This window comes from Lagopus muta, chromosome 10 (assembly GCF_023343835.1).
Source record: "Lagopus muta isolate bLagMut1 chromosome 10, bLagMut1 primary, whole genome shotgun sequence".
In the NCBI taxonomy this organism is placed as follows: Eukaryota; Metazoa; Chordata; class Aves; order Galliformes; family Phasianidae; genus Lagopus; species Lagopus muta.
In genome coordinates this window covers 9,210,002-9,226,977 of record NC_064442.1, presented here as the reverse complement: position 1 = coordinate 9,226,977, position 16,976 = coordinate 9,210,002, and the positions used below count along the sequence as shown (strand labels likewise).

The 16,976-nt window shown below is 42.3% G+C and overlaps 1 protein-coding gene across 5 annotated transcripts in view; it reads left to right on the top strand.

Annotated features, from left to right (window-relative positions):
• Positions 1-12,584, top strand: part of RAMAC (RNA guanine-7 methyltransferase activating subunit) — a 114,314-nt gene extending 101,730 nt beyond the window's left edge. The window contains exons 1-4 of one of the 5 annotated variants that reach the window (XM_048956799.1): positions 9,460-9,481; positions 10,292-10,313; positions 10,478-10,645; positions 11,373-12,584. In XM_048956799.1, the coding sequence (XP_048812756.1) occupies positions 9,475-9,481; positions 10,292-10,313; positions 10,478-10,645; positions 11,373-11,553 (378 nt within the window). In that variant the 5' untranslated portion in view covers positions 9,460-9,474 and the 3' untranslated portion in view covers positions 11,554-12,584. Of the gene's footprint in view, positions 1-9,104; positions 9,315-9,457; positions 9,482-10,274; positions 10,364-10,477; positions 10,646-11,372 lie in introns of those variants that run through there. The other 4 variants (XM_048956800.1, XM_048956802.1, XM_048956801.1 and 1 more) reach the window with 4 other exon arrangements.
• Positions 12,585-16,976: the final 4,392 nt, after the last annotated feature.

Below are 16,976 nucleotides of genomic sequence, written 5' to 3'. Positions count from 1 at the left end.
GCCGGGGGATGCACTGATCCATGTGGCTTCCCACTGCCTGTCCTTCCCTCTGCCCTTCACCCAGAAGGATCCACTGTCTTTGTCTCAGAAAACCGCTGTTCCTGTCTCCTGTTCTTTGTCAGAAAGGAGAGAGGAAGAGAGGCTGGGGCTGGACCAGACCTTTCAGAGCATTTTAATTCTCCAGAACCATTGGAGAAGCCTTAGCTGCTTGCAGGAGTTCATACTTAGTTTGGTCTGAAATACCTCACTCTTTGTATTTCTTTAGAACTCATTCATTAAATGGTTTTGCCCCTTAACTATCTCCTTGCTTGTCTTACCAAGAAAGCTAGACTTTTCCACTGGTACACTGCGTATCTGATCCATTTCCACAAAAGCCCCATGCCTTGATAAAGGCTGATACATTTCCTGGTGGGCAGGAATAGCCAGATCTCTCTCCTGTATGAGTTACCCAAAGGGCTGAGCAGCACAAAGGCCATGTGGAATGAAGCCACATGGGCTTTCAATCTTATTTACAAAAACTGATGGTTGAGGACTATTGGTGTGAACCCCCACCTCTCCCAGAAGCTCATTAGGACACACACACAGTACTTCCACATAAGATTCCCCTCTTCCAGCTGGGGAAACCATCTTGACTTCAGGGAAGCCAAACCTGGTTCAGAGAGATGAAAGACATGAGATATTTGGGCACACAGCTCCCGCAAACAAAGACACCAGGCACGTTTTGATGAGGAAATGCCATTTAAAATAGTCCATTAGGTGGTAACCTGGGCTGTATGTACCCCCTGGATAACAGCAGCTCAAGGGAGATTCTGCATTCCTGTTCCCAACAGCATAATTTTGTTCCACAACAATACCTGGATAAATACACAAACTCTACCAATTAGTTAAGCAAACACAATAATATTTTTTCAGCTTCATGTTTGGCTTCTCACAAAATATTTACTGTCAACATGCTTAGACCCAATGTTTTGTAATGCTAGTTAACAGAAGCTGAAAAAGTGCTCACTGTAATACACAGATTCCACTTTTCTGGAGAAATTTCACAGTGTTGGAGGCTGTGTAAAATCCCAATTTTGGGAAAATTAGCAAAATTTTTGTTAAAAAAAAAATATATATATATATATATATATATAAAGTATTTTAGCGAGATATTCACAGCTGGAGCACTTGAGGAAGTACTGCTCCAGATCCAGAGCACTTATCCATGTTTTGAAGAAAGGATGAGGAGCAGCAGCAATGCCTATCAATAATCATGCAAAGATTTTCCGCCGTAGTTCTGTTTGGGTTCTGGAGCCAAGGAGATGACAGCAGGCACACAGTTATGGAATTCAGCCTCACTCCACAGGGCTGGTGGAAGGTGGATCAGAACAGCTCCAGAAAAGCTTGGAGCTGGGCACTTCAGATGTGGTGTTTTAAATTCATCCATAGCCAGTGGAGAAGTGTTAATACACACACATCAAAACTGTTTCTGCATACATGAGAAAATGAAATCTAGTCAACACTGTGAGGTCTGGATGACACAGATCCACTATTTTTCATTTACTGTTCATTTGCAGAAGAGCACAAGATTGATGTTGTGTATGGACTAACATTTTTCTAGGTTTAATTTGATAGTTCCCCTACAGGGCTAGGCTAATTTCATCCACACCTGCCTTTAATAATATTTATTACTGTTGCTCTGCTCCTCAGTGGCTGACTGAATATTCTCTGTGTGTCCATCTGTGAGTACACTTCTCCCAGAATAGCCCATGACCGCTCTTTCCTATTATTCCGTTTGCATGGAAGAGGTTAGGTGATCCTGCACCAACATTTTTCAGTGATATCATTTGTCCACGCTGTAAGCTGATTTACAATTTGAAATGTGACATCTTGAGTGGTATGCAGTGGGAGATTGAAGCAGAAAGTTCTCTGCAGTCTCTAGAAGTCTTGCTGTAATTTAAGTGCGCTGTTTCTTGCCCAGAAGAATTAACATTTGGTCAGAGAGAATAAGCAGCAGCCATTGTTATTTGGTGTCAGCTTTCTCCCCATATTTGAAGTTGAATTCTTCGTGGTTTTCAGAACGTGGTTTCTCTGATAGGATTCCATAACATTAACTGAACTGGGAATAGAGCAGAGCCAGCTCTGAAAGCGTAACAAAGCATATTTTGAATGTATGGGACATGCAAAGCCACAAATGCTGGCCAAGCAGCACCGTGTGCTCAAAGCCATACTCAACAAACTGGAATTTCCTCCTGCACAACAACGCCTGCTGCAACAAGTAACTATGCTCTTGAGGAAACAGCCTTTACAATGCTTGCAGTCACTAGCTAAGGCAATTCTCACTGCAGACACCTTCAACAAGGCAACGCTTTGCATTTCTATTTGTTTTTACATGCAGGAATCTCAAAATCAACAGGCATACAGAGGTAAACCTGGTCCACATGATGCCAAAGGAAAAATGCTTTTTGACTTCATGGGTGTCACGAATTGGACATAATTGATTAATCCTCATTCCATTGCTATGAGGCAAGTGATGGATATGAAGAGAGCACTTCACACACTACTGCAGCGCGGCTGTCTCTGGAAAATATCAGCTGTTCCAAAACAGAGGAGCCCAGTTTGGAACAGGATGCAAAGGCCAAGAGCAGATCCAACTGGAACAATACGAGAAATGCTGATAACCAGAGTGGAATCCCCAAAAATAGATTTTGGCCAGCACACCGGGATTAAGAGCCCTGCTTTTAAAAAGGTGTGCTGGGACCTTTAATAACCATACATAGTCAGGACTGTGTTTTCATGTCTCACTGGAAAGATGGCCCTGCTTGTGATATGGCATCTCCTCACACCACGCTGTCGTACTGCTTCACTGCTGGATCAGCTGTGGCTTTCAACAGGACCGACGTGGCTTCAGAGCTGAGCAGAGGGCTGCAGTGATGTCCCTGCCCTGCTGAGTGCAGCATGAGAGTACTCAGAACCGGTGAGACAAGGGTTTCTCATCCAGCAAATAGCCCCTGAGATCTGGCAGAAGCGTTTCCCATCAGATAGCAACCATGAGATCTCGGGAATCTTATGTAACTGCCATCCTTAAATAAAACGTATATCTAGTTCATCTTTTTTTTTCCCTCTGATTTAATTAGAATCTTGCTTAGATTTTCAGGTTGGCAAAAGTCTTATCTGGCAATTTGCTGCAGATGCTACTGCTTGGAGATTAACGCTTGCTTTTTAATTAAAGTTTTTACTCAGGAAGTTTGTGATATCCCCACAGCACCACTTAAGACCAAGAAAATAACAGTGTGTTATTCTTAAATTGAGCAGCCATAGCGCATCATGAAACAGTCACATTCCAAGTATCACCAGAAATTACCATGTGGTTTCACATAAGTGTGAGCTCTTCTGGGCATTTCTTTTAAATGAGCCTCTATTAGGAGCTCTATCATAATTTTGCATTTCCCAAGATATCATCTTTATAGTTTTTATGTTTACACTGATCAGTAGTAAGCACAGCCTTGTGCATTAGATCCCAGCAAACACTAGAAAGCAGTGTTCAGCTGAGCACTAGCTGGGTTGTCACCACCCTGTAGCAGAGGGATGGGAAAGAAATGGCAACAACACATGGGAAAAGTGAAGAGAGAGACCTGAAATTGAAGGAGAAGAAAAGAGCCGTACCGTGGAAAGGCTCCAGGAACGAAAACTGCCACAGGAATTCAGGGTCAAAGATGGAGAAGGAATTATTGCTACGCTGGGTGAAGTGAGGACAATGTGCCTCGCCATCTGAGGTCTTTGGGGGGCAGAGGAGAAGTGGGGGTGGTAGACATGGCAGAGGCTTCTGAAAGATTAGGAACCCTTGTCTGCTGGAAAGAATGATCACCAGCCCTAATTTAGAAACAGAAGGGAGTTACTGCTGCTGGTAGTGGTGCTGACTGGACCCTCCATCAGGGCTCAGCCCCAGCACTGCACAGACATAAAATGAAACAAAACAAAATGATGGTCTCTGCCCAGCAAGTTTCCAGGTGACAGGTGGGATGAGGGATGCAGCAGGGAGCCCATGCCAGCAAGGAGCCCACCCTGCAGACCCTGCAGGCTTCTTTCTCTGCAGCTCAGTCCATTTGTGTACACCGTGCCTTGCTCCAACATGGTCTTGCTACAAATCGGTATCTCAGAGAAACACTGCTCCACAAGGTTTTTTGGATTACTTCAGACTGAGAAGACACTCCAAACTTGAAGTAGCCTTGGCTTTCTCTAATGGCCCCTAATTCTAAGAGGAACTGCAGAGAACATGCAAGAAGTCTTCTTATATATAAGGAGAAGATGAGAAAGAAGAGAGACATTCTGCATTAACTAACAGTTTCATGGTAACCTTGGGGGGACAGTGAGGGACCTGGTTATCCCCTTTGTAGGTCGAATACGTGGCTTTGTATCTGAGGCAAGTGATTGCCGTGCAATATACAAACTACACAGAGCATCCAACCCAGGAGAAATGTTAGACGTTTCCTAAAGAGGCATAACCATTTCCTTCTGCCAAACCCTAGGTTTTGCAGGGATCCGAGTCCCTGCTTTAAGCACAAATTGTTCCCAGATGTGCACGTTGGGGTACTGAGCACACCATCGGGCCCTACCCATGCTGGGCAGCCCCAGGGTCTCCCCACAGCCCTGCCCTGGGCCCAGCCTGGGCTCTGCTCCCTGCACAGCATCAGGTCCTCCAACCTGCCCGTTCCTCTGGGCTGTCGGGGTCTATGTGGTGGGCCCCTACTCTGCCAGCCCTGCTGTCACATCTTACTCCCAGTCCCAGCCCTTCTTGCTCCTGAGAGCAACGAAGGAATTCTCTGCATTCCCCCTCGGACTCAGCGAGGTGCTACAAATTTGTGTCAGACTTGCAAACTGATGTTTCTCATGTTTCTACAATGCAGCAGATTTGAATTTATTATCCTGGAGAGGAATGCTAGAAATGAGTCCAAACTAAAATTAAATACCAAAATATATCAGAAAATTGAGTATGAATAAAACTACATCTAGAAACTTCTACAAGTACGTCTTGTATATTCTGCAAGTATCTTTACAATAGGCAAATCCATGGCAGCACTGATTCATACATCCCCATTCATAGGATTGGTTGACATCTAAAAAGTGGCTGGGTTGGAGCTTAGACAGCTTGACGATTAGGATGAGTTTGATATCTTAACATTTGGCTACTCCATTTTCTGACTTTCAAACAGCTCCGCAGAAGTATGCGTGAAGTATCTGAACATTCCTCCCACTGTTTTTCAGCCGTGGAAGGAACATAACCTGTGCACCAGATGTGCTGTGCAAAGCCCCTGCTTGCCCCTCATCCGCAGCACGTGTGCCTCTGCGGGGCCTGACCCACCTCCAGCCCAAATGAGGAACAGATGGAGCACCACGAACGGCAGGAACAAGACTTTGCTTTGAACCACATTCCTCCTATCAAAGGGCCCTCTGTCTTGCCTTCTCCTCTGTTCCTCTGGGTAATCATAAGGAAAGAACTGAGCATTTCAAAAAGCCTCCTGGGGACAAATTCACTTCTAGTGTAACTCTGCTGAAGTTAATGGTGTTGCACCATGGATTAAAACAGCACCATAATATTAAAAAACAGACAGCATGCTACTCTGTAATTACTGTCTAAGAGAGCAAAAATAATAAAAACGATTCATTCTTACAGATCCCAAAGGGCACAGCTGGCTTGGGCAGTTTAAAAGGTGAAGATAAAAGGAGGCAGCTAGAATGTAGTGATTTTTAATTTGTATATACATATGGGTAAATGACAGTCTGGTAACACCGCCTCTGCACTCATTTTAAGAACAATATGCTAGAAATAAAATTTAATGTGGCTGCAAGTTTTAAAAGACTGATACAACAAAAATAGCTCTTAGGAAAATTAAAGGCCTTCTTTCATACTGCCTTAAATTAGAAACAAATTCCTTCTAATCAAGAGTTACTCCGTTGTAAGTTTAGTGCAAAGGAATTTGCCCCCACAGCACCAAAATGGGTGTTCTGTAACACAATCAAACACCAGGAATTGCATTTTATCCTCCTTAAAAAAAAGGACCCTGTTATTTTTTTAGGCAGTTAACATTTAAAGGTCATTGTAATGGGAAAGAAACATCTCTTGCATTAAGTTCCGTGTAGTTGGTACAAATGGTGCAGTCTGTTCCTTTATGGACTTCACTTTACAATAGCATATGGAGGCACGTGGAAGGCACACTGAAGCTCAGTGACATTACACAGTGCAATGGCAAAGGCAGAGATCTGATGGAATTACTGCACGGGCTTCAGAGGCATTCAGCAGCAACTGCTGTATCTCACTCTTGTTATTAAGTGAGATTCATCTAGGCAATAATCCTTTCCAGCTGAAGCAACACTTCCCCATGATGAGAATTGATCTTCCAAGCACAGGAGGTTCCAGAGAAAGAGCCCAGTTCCAAGTATTTCCACAGACTGGCTGAGGAGTACCTCTGCTTTCCCATCAGTGCAGTGAACGATCCAGCTAATACTTCACGGTCATTAGTTACTCAGATGTCCCTGGTGGCCTTATGGCCTCTTATATACACAGCAACACAGCTTTACTTTCGTGTGTAATCAATAACGAGGCCACCACAAGTGCCCTTTGTACCTGCCTGCAGCCACAACACAGTCTCACTCTCTAGCAGGGCCAGCCATCACCATTTCCCAGAATAAATTACCTAGGGAAGAGGTGTTTTATTGTAAAAGCAGCCCAGGCTTTCAGTTACACTGTAACTGGGAAAATAAATAAACAGAAGGGGAAAAAAAACAATAATAAATATATATATATATATGCACATATATATATATTCTGTTGTTTAAGAACAACAGCAAACAAAACAGCAGGATCCATAACAACGTATGGAATTTTATCATCTTGTTTGTTCATGGGCAAATATCACTTTGATCAGACAGGCCTTGATTACAAGAGACATTAGTTTCTTTGTGGATATATCCTGGTAGATATTAACATGGAATTAAAAGGATTCCTTCTGTTTAAAGACGCAGAGATGTACCCGAGTTCTCCTTTCTTTTCTGCTACCAAGGTACATGCTGACTTTTCATTAAAATGCCACAGCTGTCACCGTTGTACTGAGGTACAGCAATGAACCCAAGCATAAAGGAATGACAAAATGTATAAAATGTAAGACTTTAAACAAATCTAACTTTAATAATGCTTTCCTATTTCCTTCTTAGCATGGGCTGATTATTCTGTACAGAAGATTTATTTATTTTCCCCAAAAAGTCACCGTAATAACAAGGGCTAGAAATACATTTTTTAAATGACAGCTGAGTATAATGAAAACACACAGGGTCAGAAGCTGGGAGTTTATGGAAAACATCAAACATGAAGTTTTGTGATGGAACAATATGAGTTATTAAGACTAAATAATCATAAAAAGAACCCTGCAATTTTCCACCAGTTCAGGGCAGACAATACTTTGTTAGTTTTAGTGTACATTCCTTCGTTCAGGCAGAAAGATCCACACTATGAAATCTCCGTTAATAGGCTAAAAGGAAAAGCTCTCAGTTTGAATCTGACAAGATTAAGCTTCATCTAACAGTGTGACATTTAACATAACGAAACCCACAGAAAAAATAAAAATAAAACCTTTGAGACTTTATCAGACAGCAGTAGACTTCAGAGATGCTGATTATGAGACTGTGTTTGTACTAAAACAACACATTAATTACCTGGAGAGGCTTGAAGTGAGGAGGAAGATTGCAAGAGTGGATTATCAAACCCTCAGTCTTGACAACACTTGCAACGAGACCTTTTAAGTGCTTGGCCACCTATGCAGGTTTGTGCTATGTGAAGCTCTGAGTGGGTGCTGAGAGTCCTTGTGCCAATCTATTTCTGAGTGTCTTATTCCTTTAAAAATCACATGTTTTGGCTTTCTCACACGGGGCCTGAACCCCAGTAAAACATCTACAAGAAATCTGAAGAAACTGTCCCTCAGACAACGACTTCTTTTTTGATGTCACAGCCCAGAAGGTCCATACATATGTGAATATATGTAAAAATGACACACATATATTGCTTGTGTGTATATTTAAATATATATTTATACATGAGCTACCCTGGTTTAGCCATTCCCTGCAATGGTTCTCTAGTACTGAAAATGCTGAGTGGAGCCACCTCAGAGAAATGGTAATACCAGAAGTACAGCGCTCAAAGAATTAACAACGGGGGCACTGCCTTCAAAACAACTTTAATACATGATTAGATTACGCATGTGCTTCAAAGTGTGGATGACTGGAGTCTATAATTGAAAGTTTACTATTAAAATAAGCTTTGTGCTGTAATGAATAATACGCTCCCTCACACAGCAGACTAGACTCAGAAAAAAAAAGTATCACCATTTTATTGAGGATCACCTTATGAATTTTATGCATGAAATCCTTTGCAGACACATCTGGAACTGCAATATCCAGTGGTCAAAAAGGAAACGTGTCAGGAGAAGAAATAAAATCCTACATTTCTCTGCCCAGTTAACAGGGGCAGTCAGGAGTACAGGAACCAGAAAGGGAAAACAGAAGCTCAAATGTATTATTTTTCAGCCTAATGACAATTAGTGTGCTTTAGAACTACCTACTCATGCTATGACATCTGCATTGGGCTGTGTGGATCGAGGTCATTATTTCTACTCTGCAAGCCACGACGCACTCCTGCTGCAGGTCACACAGGAGAGCGGGCTGTAATTATTTCTGTTTACCTCCAACAAAGGGCACTCATTGGGTGCAGCACTCCCAGAGCACGATGCTGCTGTCGCTTTGGCTGCCACATTTTCTGTGTCAGCGATGCACGTGGTTACGAATCCCGTTCGCTGCTGCCTGAAACGACTCTCTAGTAAACCACTGCAGCGACCCCGAACTTACTAAAACAAACAAAAAAAGCTGTGCTATAAAAGGGTTCTACAAAAAAATCAGTCCTTCTCTACACAGAAAATGCTCTGCTTTAAAAATCTAACAGTTATTGGTTGCGGAAAATGTCAGCCCCGCAGAGGCTCGTAACACGTGCACCATGGCAGCACGCCCAGCCGCCGCGCACGCCTCGCTTTGCCCACACAAAGGCAGCGGCTCTCAGCGCACCGCGCTCACACCGCCTCGTCCACCACCGCGGTGCCGAGGCTGCAGAACCGGGCTCCTACAAAAGCCGCTAAGGAAAGAACCGCGGAACCCTTAGACGCCGTTTATATCGGCCCGCACTCCGCCAAACGCAGCTTTCGCGGAACCGAGCCGACCAGCCTGCGGCACCCCGCCCTCCGCCGGCACCGGAAGAGGCGGGACCTGCGCGCGGCGGCGGCTGACGGCGCTGGGTGAGGGGCGGCGGGGCGGCGGTGAGGGAGGGGGTGTGGGGGGGTGCGTGTGCGCGGCTGGTCCCGGCTGATCCCGGGGTAAAGGGCTCCGGCCCGGCCCGGCCCGCTGTGAGGGGAGGGAGCTCAGTCCTTTGTTCCAAGCTGCGTTTGGCCTCAGCAGATGGAAGGTGACGGTGTCCCATGTCGCCTCCCGCTGATGAACGTTGTTGTTAATTCGTCTTGAGGAGAGAAGGCTGCGGCGGGGCGTCACCGCCCGGCCTGTGGGAGCCCTTGAGATACATTGGAGGCCTTAGGGTGCCCAGGAGCCCCTTCCGCTCCGTCCTTCCGCCTGCAAAGAGCAGGCAAAACAGCAAAGGGCTTGACCAGGAAGGGAAAAGACGGAGACCCGTAATGCTGCAAAGCGCGCCGGGCTCGTTAAGGCAGGGCTTGCAGAGCTGCTCTCAGTCTGCTGGTAGGGCAGAGCTGATTCCCGTATAGGCACGTATGTTAACAAAGGCCTTAAGCACAAGTGGTATTTGGGAGCTGTGTTATGAGGCGGTTGAACATTAGCGTAGGTCTGTTCTTTCTCTCAAACAAATTATTAACACACAGATTATGGTAAATAAATCTGATCGCTTTGCGGGTTGTAGTTACCTGTAAGATTTGCATTGTATTCTGCCTCAGCAAGCTTTTCAAGTTGATTGTAGCAATGCTTTTCATATTTAGAATGGCTTGGGAGCGCATGCTGGAGAAATAGCTTTTTCTCTATTGCTGACCCTCAAATGCCCCATTTCTTTTTGCTGCAATTCATCTTGCTCAAAATTGATTCAGTGACACTGCCACGTAATATGTCAGATTAGCTATCAAGTATTTAGCCTGATCAGTGTCTGCGTGTCCAATATAGATGCAGAGGTTGGATGTGGAATTGGCATTGCTTTCTGTCAGACAACCCATTCAGGACAGCTGAAACAATGAAGGCATTTTGTTTGTTTTTACAGTCTTAGATCCGGATGGCATTAGGTAATCTGTGTTACCAACCCAAAACTTCACTGCTGAGCTCATCTGAAAGAGTAAATTTTCATTGTCCTTCCCTTGCCCTGACTGGATTTTGGGAGCTGTTACAGTGGGAGTCTTTATAAGTTGTTAAATGCGCTTTTATTGTTCAAAATGTTTAACCTTTTCAGAATGACTTCCTTGGTCGACGTACCCCCGGACTATGAGAAGATGTTCGCTCATCGGTTCACGTCAGATGATAAAGAGTACCAAGAGTACCTGAAACGTCCTGCAGATCCGCCTCCAATAGTAGAAGAATGGAGAAACAGATCTGGTGGCAATCAGAGAAACAGAGATCGGTACTGGTGTCCTTTTTTTTAAGACAAATACCTGGTCAAATTACCATTTATTTATTTCAGAATAAAGATAGGAATCTGTAATGATAGCAGAACTACCCCTTTTAATTATCTATGTTTAAGACATGCAAAGGAACAGTCTAATAACATGATGACCTGTTGCTAGCTGTCCAAAACACTTTTCATTTGTAACCTGAATATTTGCTGCTCTGTGACTAGTCTGTTAGACTAGTCTGTATTTCTTTTATTAGAAGAGACTGTAAAATCTATCATCTCTGCCTAGCAAAGGTAATATTATATTCCTACAGCTAAATACTTTGAATTATATTATTATTATTTTTCAGAATGTAATTGTAGCTTTTTACTTAATTCTGGACAGTAACATCTCATTTCTGTGAGACTGAAAAAGGGTGATTCCAGGATATGGTATGTTTCATAATACTAACACCGAACAATTAACATTGCCTATAGCAGTAGTGCTACAGCTGGAAAGCAATAATTGAGCCTGAATAGTGGCTAACTGCCACTGATAATTAGCTCATTGAGTGTCATTAAGTTACGCTATATGCTCGTGCTCTTGAGTATGGGAAGCCACAAGGGACTGAAGCATTAAGCAATATATTGCGGTACAAACTCCAAGACTGTGCTGTTAGTTACATGCAAAGAATTCATTGTCATTAATCTTTTAAAAACTCACAGTTTGAGTATTTGGTATTTCTTTTCTTTGCAGGTTTCAAGATGGCAGGTATTTTAGAGGGGACAGATACAACTGGCAGAGTGACCACAGATCTAATCAGAGGCCAGACAGAGGTTGGGGTAACAACTACCAGCAGCACAGACAAGGACAATCCTACTATGGACAATATGGCTACAACTCCTACAACCCAGGGCCTCGCTACCATCCCTACTGATGATACCTGTGGATGGAAAGTCCAGTACTACTACGTAATAAGTTAGATTTTAGATTTCATTTGTCACCAGTTTCCTTATTTTTGATAGTTTAGAGATAACTAAAGAATCTATGTTGAAGTCCAATGTTGTTTATCTGTAGTGTGAACTGAAAAAGGGAATACCTTTATGAATAATAGAAGTCCATTATATGGCTTGTTTAGTCTGTATACGTTTAATGTAAGATCCAGCTCATATTCTTTTATCTCCACCACTGAGATCCTCCCTGGTACGTTTTGGAAAATATAACAGGTCTGGGGAAGGTGGCTGTGGTTTGTCTGCAGCCTGTAGCATTGTCTGAAGATAGCTGTTTGTAAAAGTGACAGACAGTGGCCTTCTCCAGAGAGCATTTCTTAGTTTGATTTTCGATAGTGAGAAAAGCTTAGTTTGAATTTCAAATGCCTTAAAGAGGAGAAGAAATCTGCTATTACAGAAGCATTTTGGGGGGGTTGGAATTTATGAAAACTCTAATAGGAACTTCTTAGGTGTTTGATAAAGGTATGATATCTCAATATTTGATTTGTTGTCAATTGTAGGACAAATGAGATCTCCCATATTATGTAAGCTCCTGTCCATTGAACCAATGGCTTAAATCTTTGTGCAGTATTCCTTTTAAAACATGGTCTAACAATTAGTGTAAGAATTAAGTAGTTTAAATATTTATCTTGTTACTCTAGCAGTTCAGTGGTATAGTAGTTTAACCTGAGATGTGATACCAGGCTTAGATTAATTTGTATCATCTTAAATTTGGTATGTGCATAATGTATTCTGGATTTCCATTTCAGTAAAGCTGTAGAACTGTGATGTCTACTGTAATTAGTTTGTATGGAATACTGTGTGGCTGTTATACAACACAGGAACTATATTCAGTACTGTTCTTTACTTTGTTTCATGAGAAAATAGCATAAGCAGTGAAGAGTGGTTTGTTTGTTTGTTTGTTTGTAGAATTTAATTACTGTTAATTATTCACACAATAAAGCTATTTCAAGTTTAAGGATGTTTCTGAATATTTATGAAATCTGCTTTTGAAACATTCAGAATTGCAACGCTCATCCAGGCTGACTGCTGCTCAAGAAGCAGTACTAACAGATAAGTATTAATACTGGACAGCTGCTAGTTTGAATTAGAAGAGTGGCCTACTCAGCTAAAATAAAGAGGATGAGACATTGTAATTAATTAGAAGTCTGGAGTGTTAATCCCTTCCTTTACGTCTGATGACAATAGGGTCAAAGTGCCTTATTTCACCATTTGCACGATAAGCTAATTTGTATCGAGGGAGCTGTGCATTTCTTTGTACTTGACATTTTCTACAGCTATTGTACAGAAACAGAATCATCCCTGTTGACTGTTGTAAAAGTCATGACATTATGTGGTAAGTAGTTCAGATTACTGTGTATAGTTTAAATACAGAAGTCAAAAGCACAGTCTCAGCTCATAAACTGCTGCTGAAAAACTAAAGAGCATGGTTACAGTTGATCTTAGAAATGTGCTGTGTCTAGCTTTTAAATAGAATCATTTAGGTTGGAAAAGACCTTTAAGATCAAGCCCAAACTTTGCTTAACCCCAAACCATGTCCACGTCTTCTGAATACCTCCAGAGACGGGGATTCTACTACCATTGTGGGCAGCCTATTCCAGTACCTAACAACCAGGTCTGTGAATAAATATTTCCTGATACCCAATCCAAACCTTCCCCAGAGTATCTTGAAGTCATTTTCTTACTTTCTGTCTCTTGACACCTGAGAAAAGAGACTGACACTCTCCTTGCTGCAACCTCCTTGAAGATAATTGTAGAGAGCCATGAGGTCTCCCTTCAGCCTCCTTTTTTCTAGCCCCAGTTCCTTCACCTGCACCTAAGTCTTGTGTCCTAGTCCCCTTCACCTGCTTTATCAATCTTCTATGAATGCATTCCGGCAGCTCATTATCTTGTAGTGAGGGGCCCAACAAGGAACACAGTGCTCAAGGTGCAGCCTCACCAATGTTGAGTACAGAGTATACAGTCTGTGGTGCTAAAGGTCCTTACAAGTGTTTTCACCTGCCTGCTAAGTTCTTCTCTTTTTCCTTTTTCATATAATATTAAGAGTTTTGATACAATATTTAGTATCATACTCCCCAGAGTACTTGCCTTGAATTCAGTTGTTTAACCTTGGAAAAGTAGTGGAAGATTTGTTCTTCCTCGAGTTCTCCTGGATAAAATGCACCCTTTTTAATCCTTGATACTTAACTGCCATTAACGTGGAAGAGCTGTTACACCAGAGGATTTAAGAGATCATCCAAAATTCCTCTCTGCACACTGCAGAAAGCCTGCAAGGTGGTTTGGAGGAATTCCTTTTTAATGCAGAATCACATGCAAGATGCCAGATAACCCAGACTCCTACCTCCTGAAAAGGAGAGCATCTCTTTCTGCAAAGAGCCCGATGCTGCCTGCTGTGCCAGGAACGCCAGGCTGTGCCAGGATATTCTTCCTCCTTACCATCTGGAGCAGCATCTCAGGTTGAAATAAAACCTGGCAAAAAGCATGGGTTCTGTCTCATCTGTTACTTGTCCTCAAAAGCCCAATGACTATTTTAATTTTAGTATCTTTCAGTGAGTGAATAAATACAACTGTGAACAAGCTGTAGAAGCAGATCCATTGGATGGCCTGTCTGAAGTTACCAGAATCAGATGTTCAATGGTCTCAGGTGTCATATTTTGTGTGATCAGGAGAGACACCAAGACCAAGTGCAGCTTCCTTTACATCCTTGACTCATGCTATTGACCAGCTGTGTCACCATTAAAACTCAATTCAACTTTAAGAACTTGTATGATATACAAAATTTCCTTGGAATAATTACAGCAAGAATCCATTCTATTAACAAATGCATTTCTAAATAAATGCGTGCCTCACACCAGACAAAAAGGTAAACAGAATTCAATAGATATTACCTCCAGAAGTTTCCACTTTGATGAATCATTATCTGTGATGAAGTCCAGTTTATTGCTTCTGTCAAGCTAAATAAAACCATTAGGTACTGTTGTTGCAGATGATAAAATTGAAACAAGACAACGTTAACATTTGCAGCTTTGAACACTACAGAAATGGTTTGCTTTAAATATGATGAAGCTCTCAAGGTAAACACTGAAATTCAGTGCCTGGAATCTGACTTAAAGAGAATTCTTCCATCTGACATTTGCTCGGATGTCATTATTAATATGAATAAAACAAAAGAAAGATAAATGTTATGTTTTAAGAAATGACTGCCATGTTATCAGGAGTCTGAAAAGGACCAAAGTTTGAGTACAGCTTTTGCAGCCGTTTGAAATCCCTTCCTGAACACGTACAGCAATTCCATGTAGGTGGTAAATCCACACCAAAGAATTACCATGCTAGATTACAGATGCAAACTATTTGCAAGAAAACTCAAATTTCATACAATTCCCAACTAGTACTTTTAAAAAAGCCAACAACTAAGTCACTATGTAGCTGAAAGCAAAAGAAAGTGCATGAAAACGTTCTTAGCATGATTTGTGAGATACAATTTTACAAGCGTTCACTGCAGTTCAACCTCTATTTTGCCCTAACTCTGCAGCTGGGAATAGCAATGTGCAGACGTGCCTTGAAAGGTTAGCTTGAAGCTGAAATACCTTCAAGAGGCACTTCAAAAGAGATTGCAGACATTGAAGAGAATGTCTTATTTCTGGTATAGGTATAATCAACACAGCTTCTAGAAAATGTGTACTTCATCGTCCGCTCTTTCAATTTATTTCAATGTATCTAAGCTCCTTCTCATAATTTGCAAATAAATATTCTGCTTAGCCAAGAAACGTGGTTTTGTTTGCGCACAGACCCAGAACCTGGAGAACAAAACAGAACCCAGTGGCTCCAAAACTGCCAGGACAGTTGATGGCAACCCTAACATGGTGGTGCACAATGATCTTTCCTCTCAAGAGGACTGGTTCTGCGTTAGGCCATGCAGGCTGGAATTTATTGTTTTGTGTTTACTATGGTCTATTTTCTTCCTCGGTACAGCATGGGCTGCACTTAGTGGTTGTCAGTCCTCATCTGTTTATGTGAACAGCAGTGCTGAAGTGTTCCTGCAGTGCCACTCACCCCTCGACTTCCTAAGTGCCCTGTCCTATTAAAATGCAAATTTATTACAGGAGATGGTAAAAGTTGATTATAGCCACATTTTTCTGCAAGTCTAATAAGCACTAGGCATCATTTCCATTGGTTACCTTCTTTGTTTACTGGTAACAAGCAGGAATACAAATGAATGCTGATTTTTCTTAAAAGCTTTTTTTCCAAATGGTATTTCATACATACCCACAAAATTTAAAAATCTAAGGCTAAAATTAGTACTGTTTAGATAAAGGTTAAAGAACCATATATCAGCATACCATAACATTTCATGCAGCTTTTGGCCACCGCGTTCCAAGCACTTCTCGTGATCAGAAGGCAGATGCTCCTTGTCCAAACTCATGTCTGAAGCCTGTTTCTGAAGAAATATTTGGAAAGACCTGTTTTCTATTGAGCCACGTACTCAATAAAAATAAATTAACAGTAATAATTACCAAGCGCAACCAACCCCAAACTATTACATATTCTTTTTATGTAATAAAATTAGATTTTCCATGGCAAAGGCTTGCTTCAGTGGTTTTAATTGCATGAGCACTTGAATACAAATGAAACCTCTGGAGTTCAGGTTTAATGCGAGAGCTCTGTGTGGATACGTGTTCTCCTCTGATCCAGCTCGTGTTACTCATCTATATGCCACGTGCTCAAAACACCCACTTGAAATGAACTGATGCAGCACCAAGCTCGGGGTCCACATGCACTCATCTAAACCCCAACCGCAGCTGAACTGCTGCAGGAACATAAAGAAGCTTAACCTCAAACTGCCACAGGGGCAAATCCTATTTCTGCAGCCATGCAGCTCAGAGAACATTTCCATCAGCAGAATTATGGTTTTTGTTGTCCTAAGGAAAGGTGGGAGTGGGAAGGACACGCTGCACTGCCCAGGGAAAGATTAGAAGGTGCGGGGCTGGGCTAAAGCAGCTATTGTTTCATGGCCACTCACTCTGTATACTGAATCCTTTAGGGGAAAATATGTTTTGAGATTGGATGACTGGTTATCAGATGACTTCACTGCCACTCCACTGCCTGGGGGAAGGAAAGAGAAATTCCTTCCTCTCCCAGACTGCAGGGACCTCTGCGGCCCACAAGAAGCACAGCAGGGACCCAGGAGTCTGGAAGCAGTTTAGCACATCAGCAGAATTTTCAAGCCCCCCTAGATAAGGTAGATAGATCCAAGGGATGATAAACAAATCGCTATTGATTACATGCCCTGCAGCCTGTGTAACTCCAATTGAAGAATGTCTCCAGACCTCACCAGTGCAATTTTAGTCTT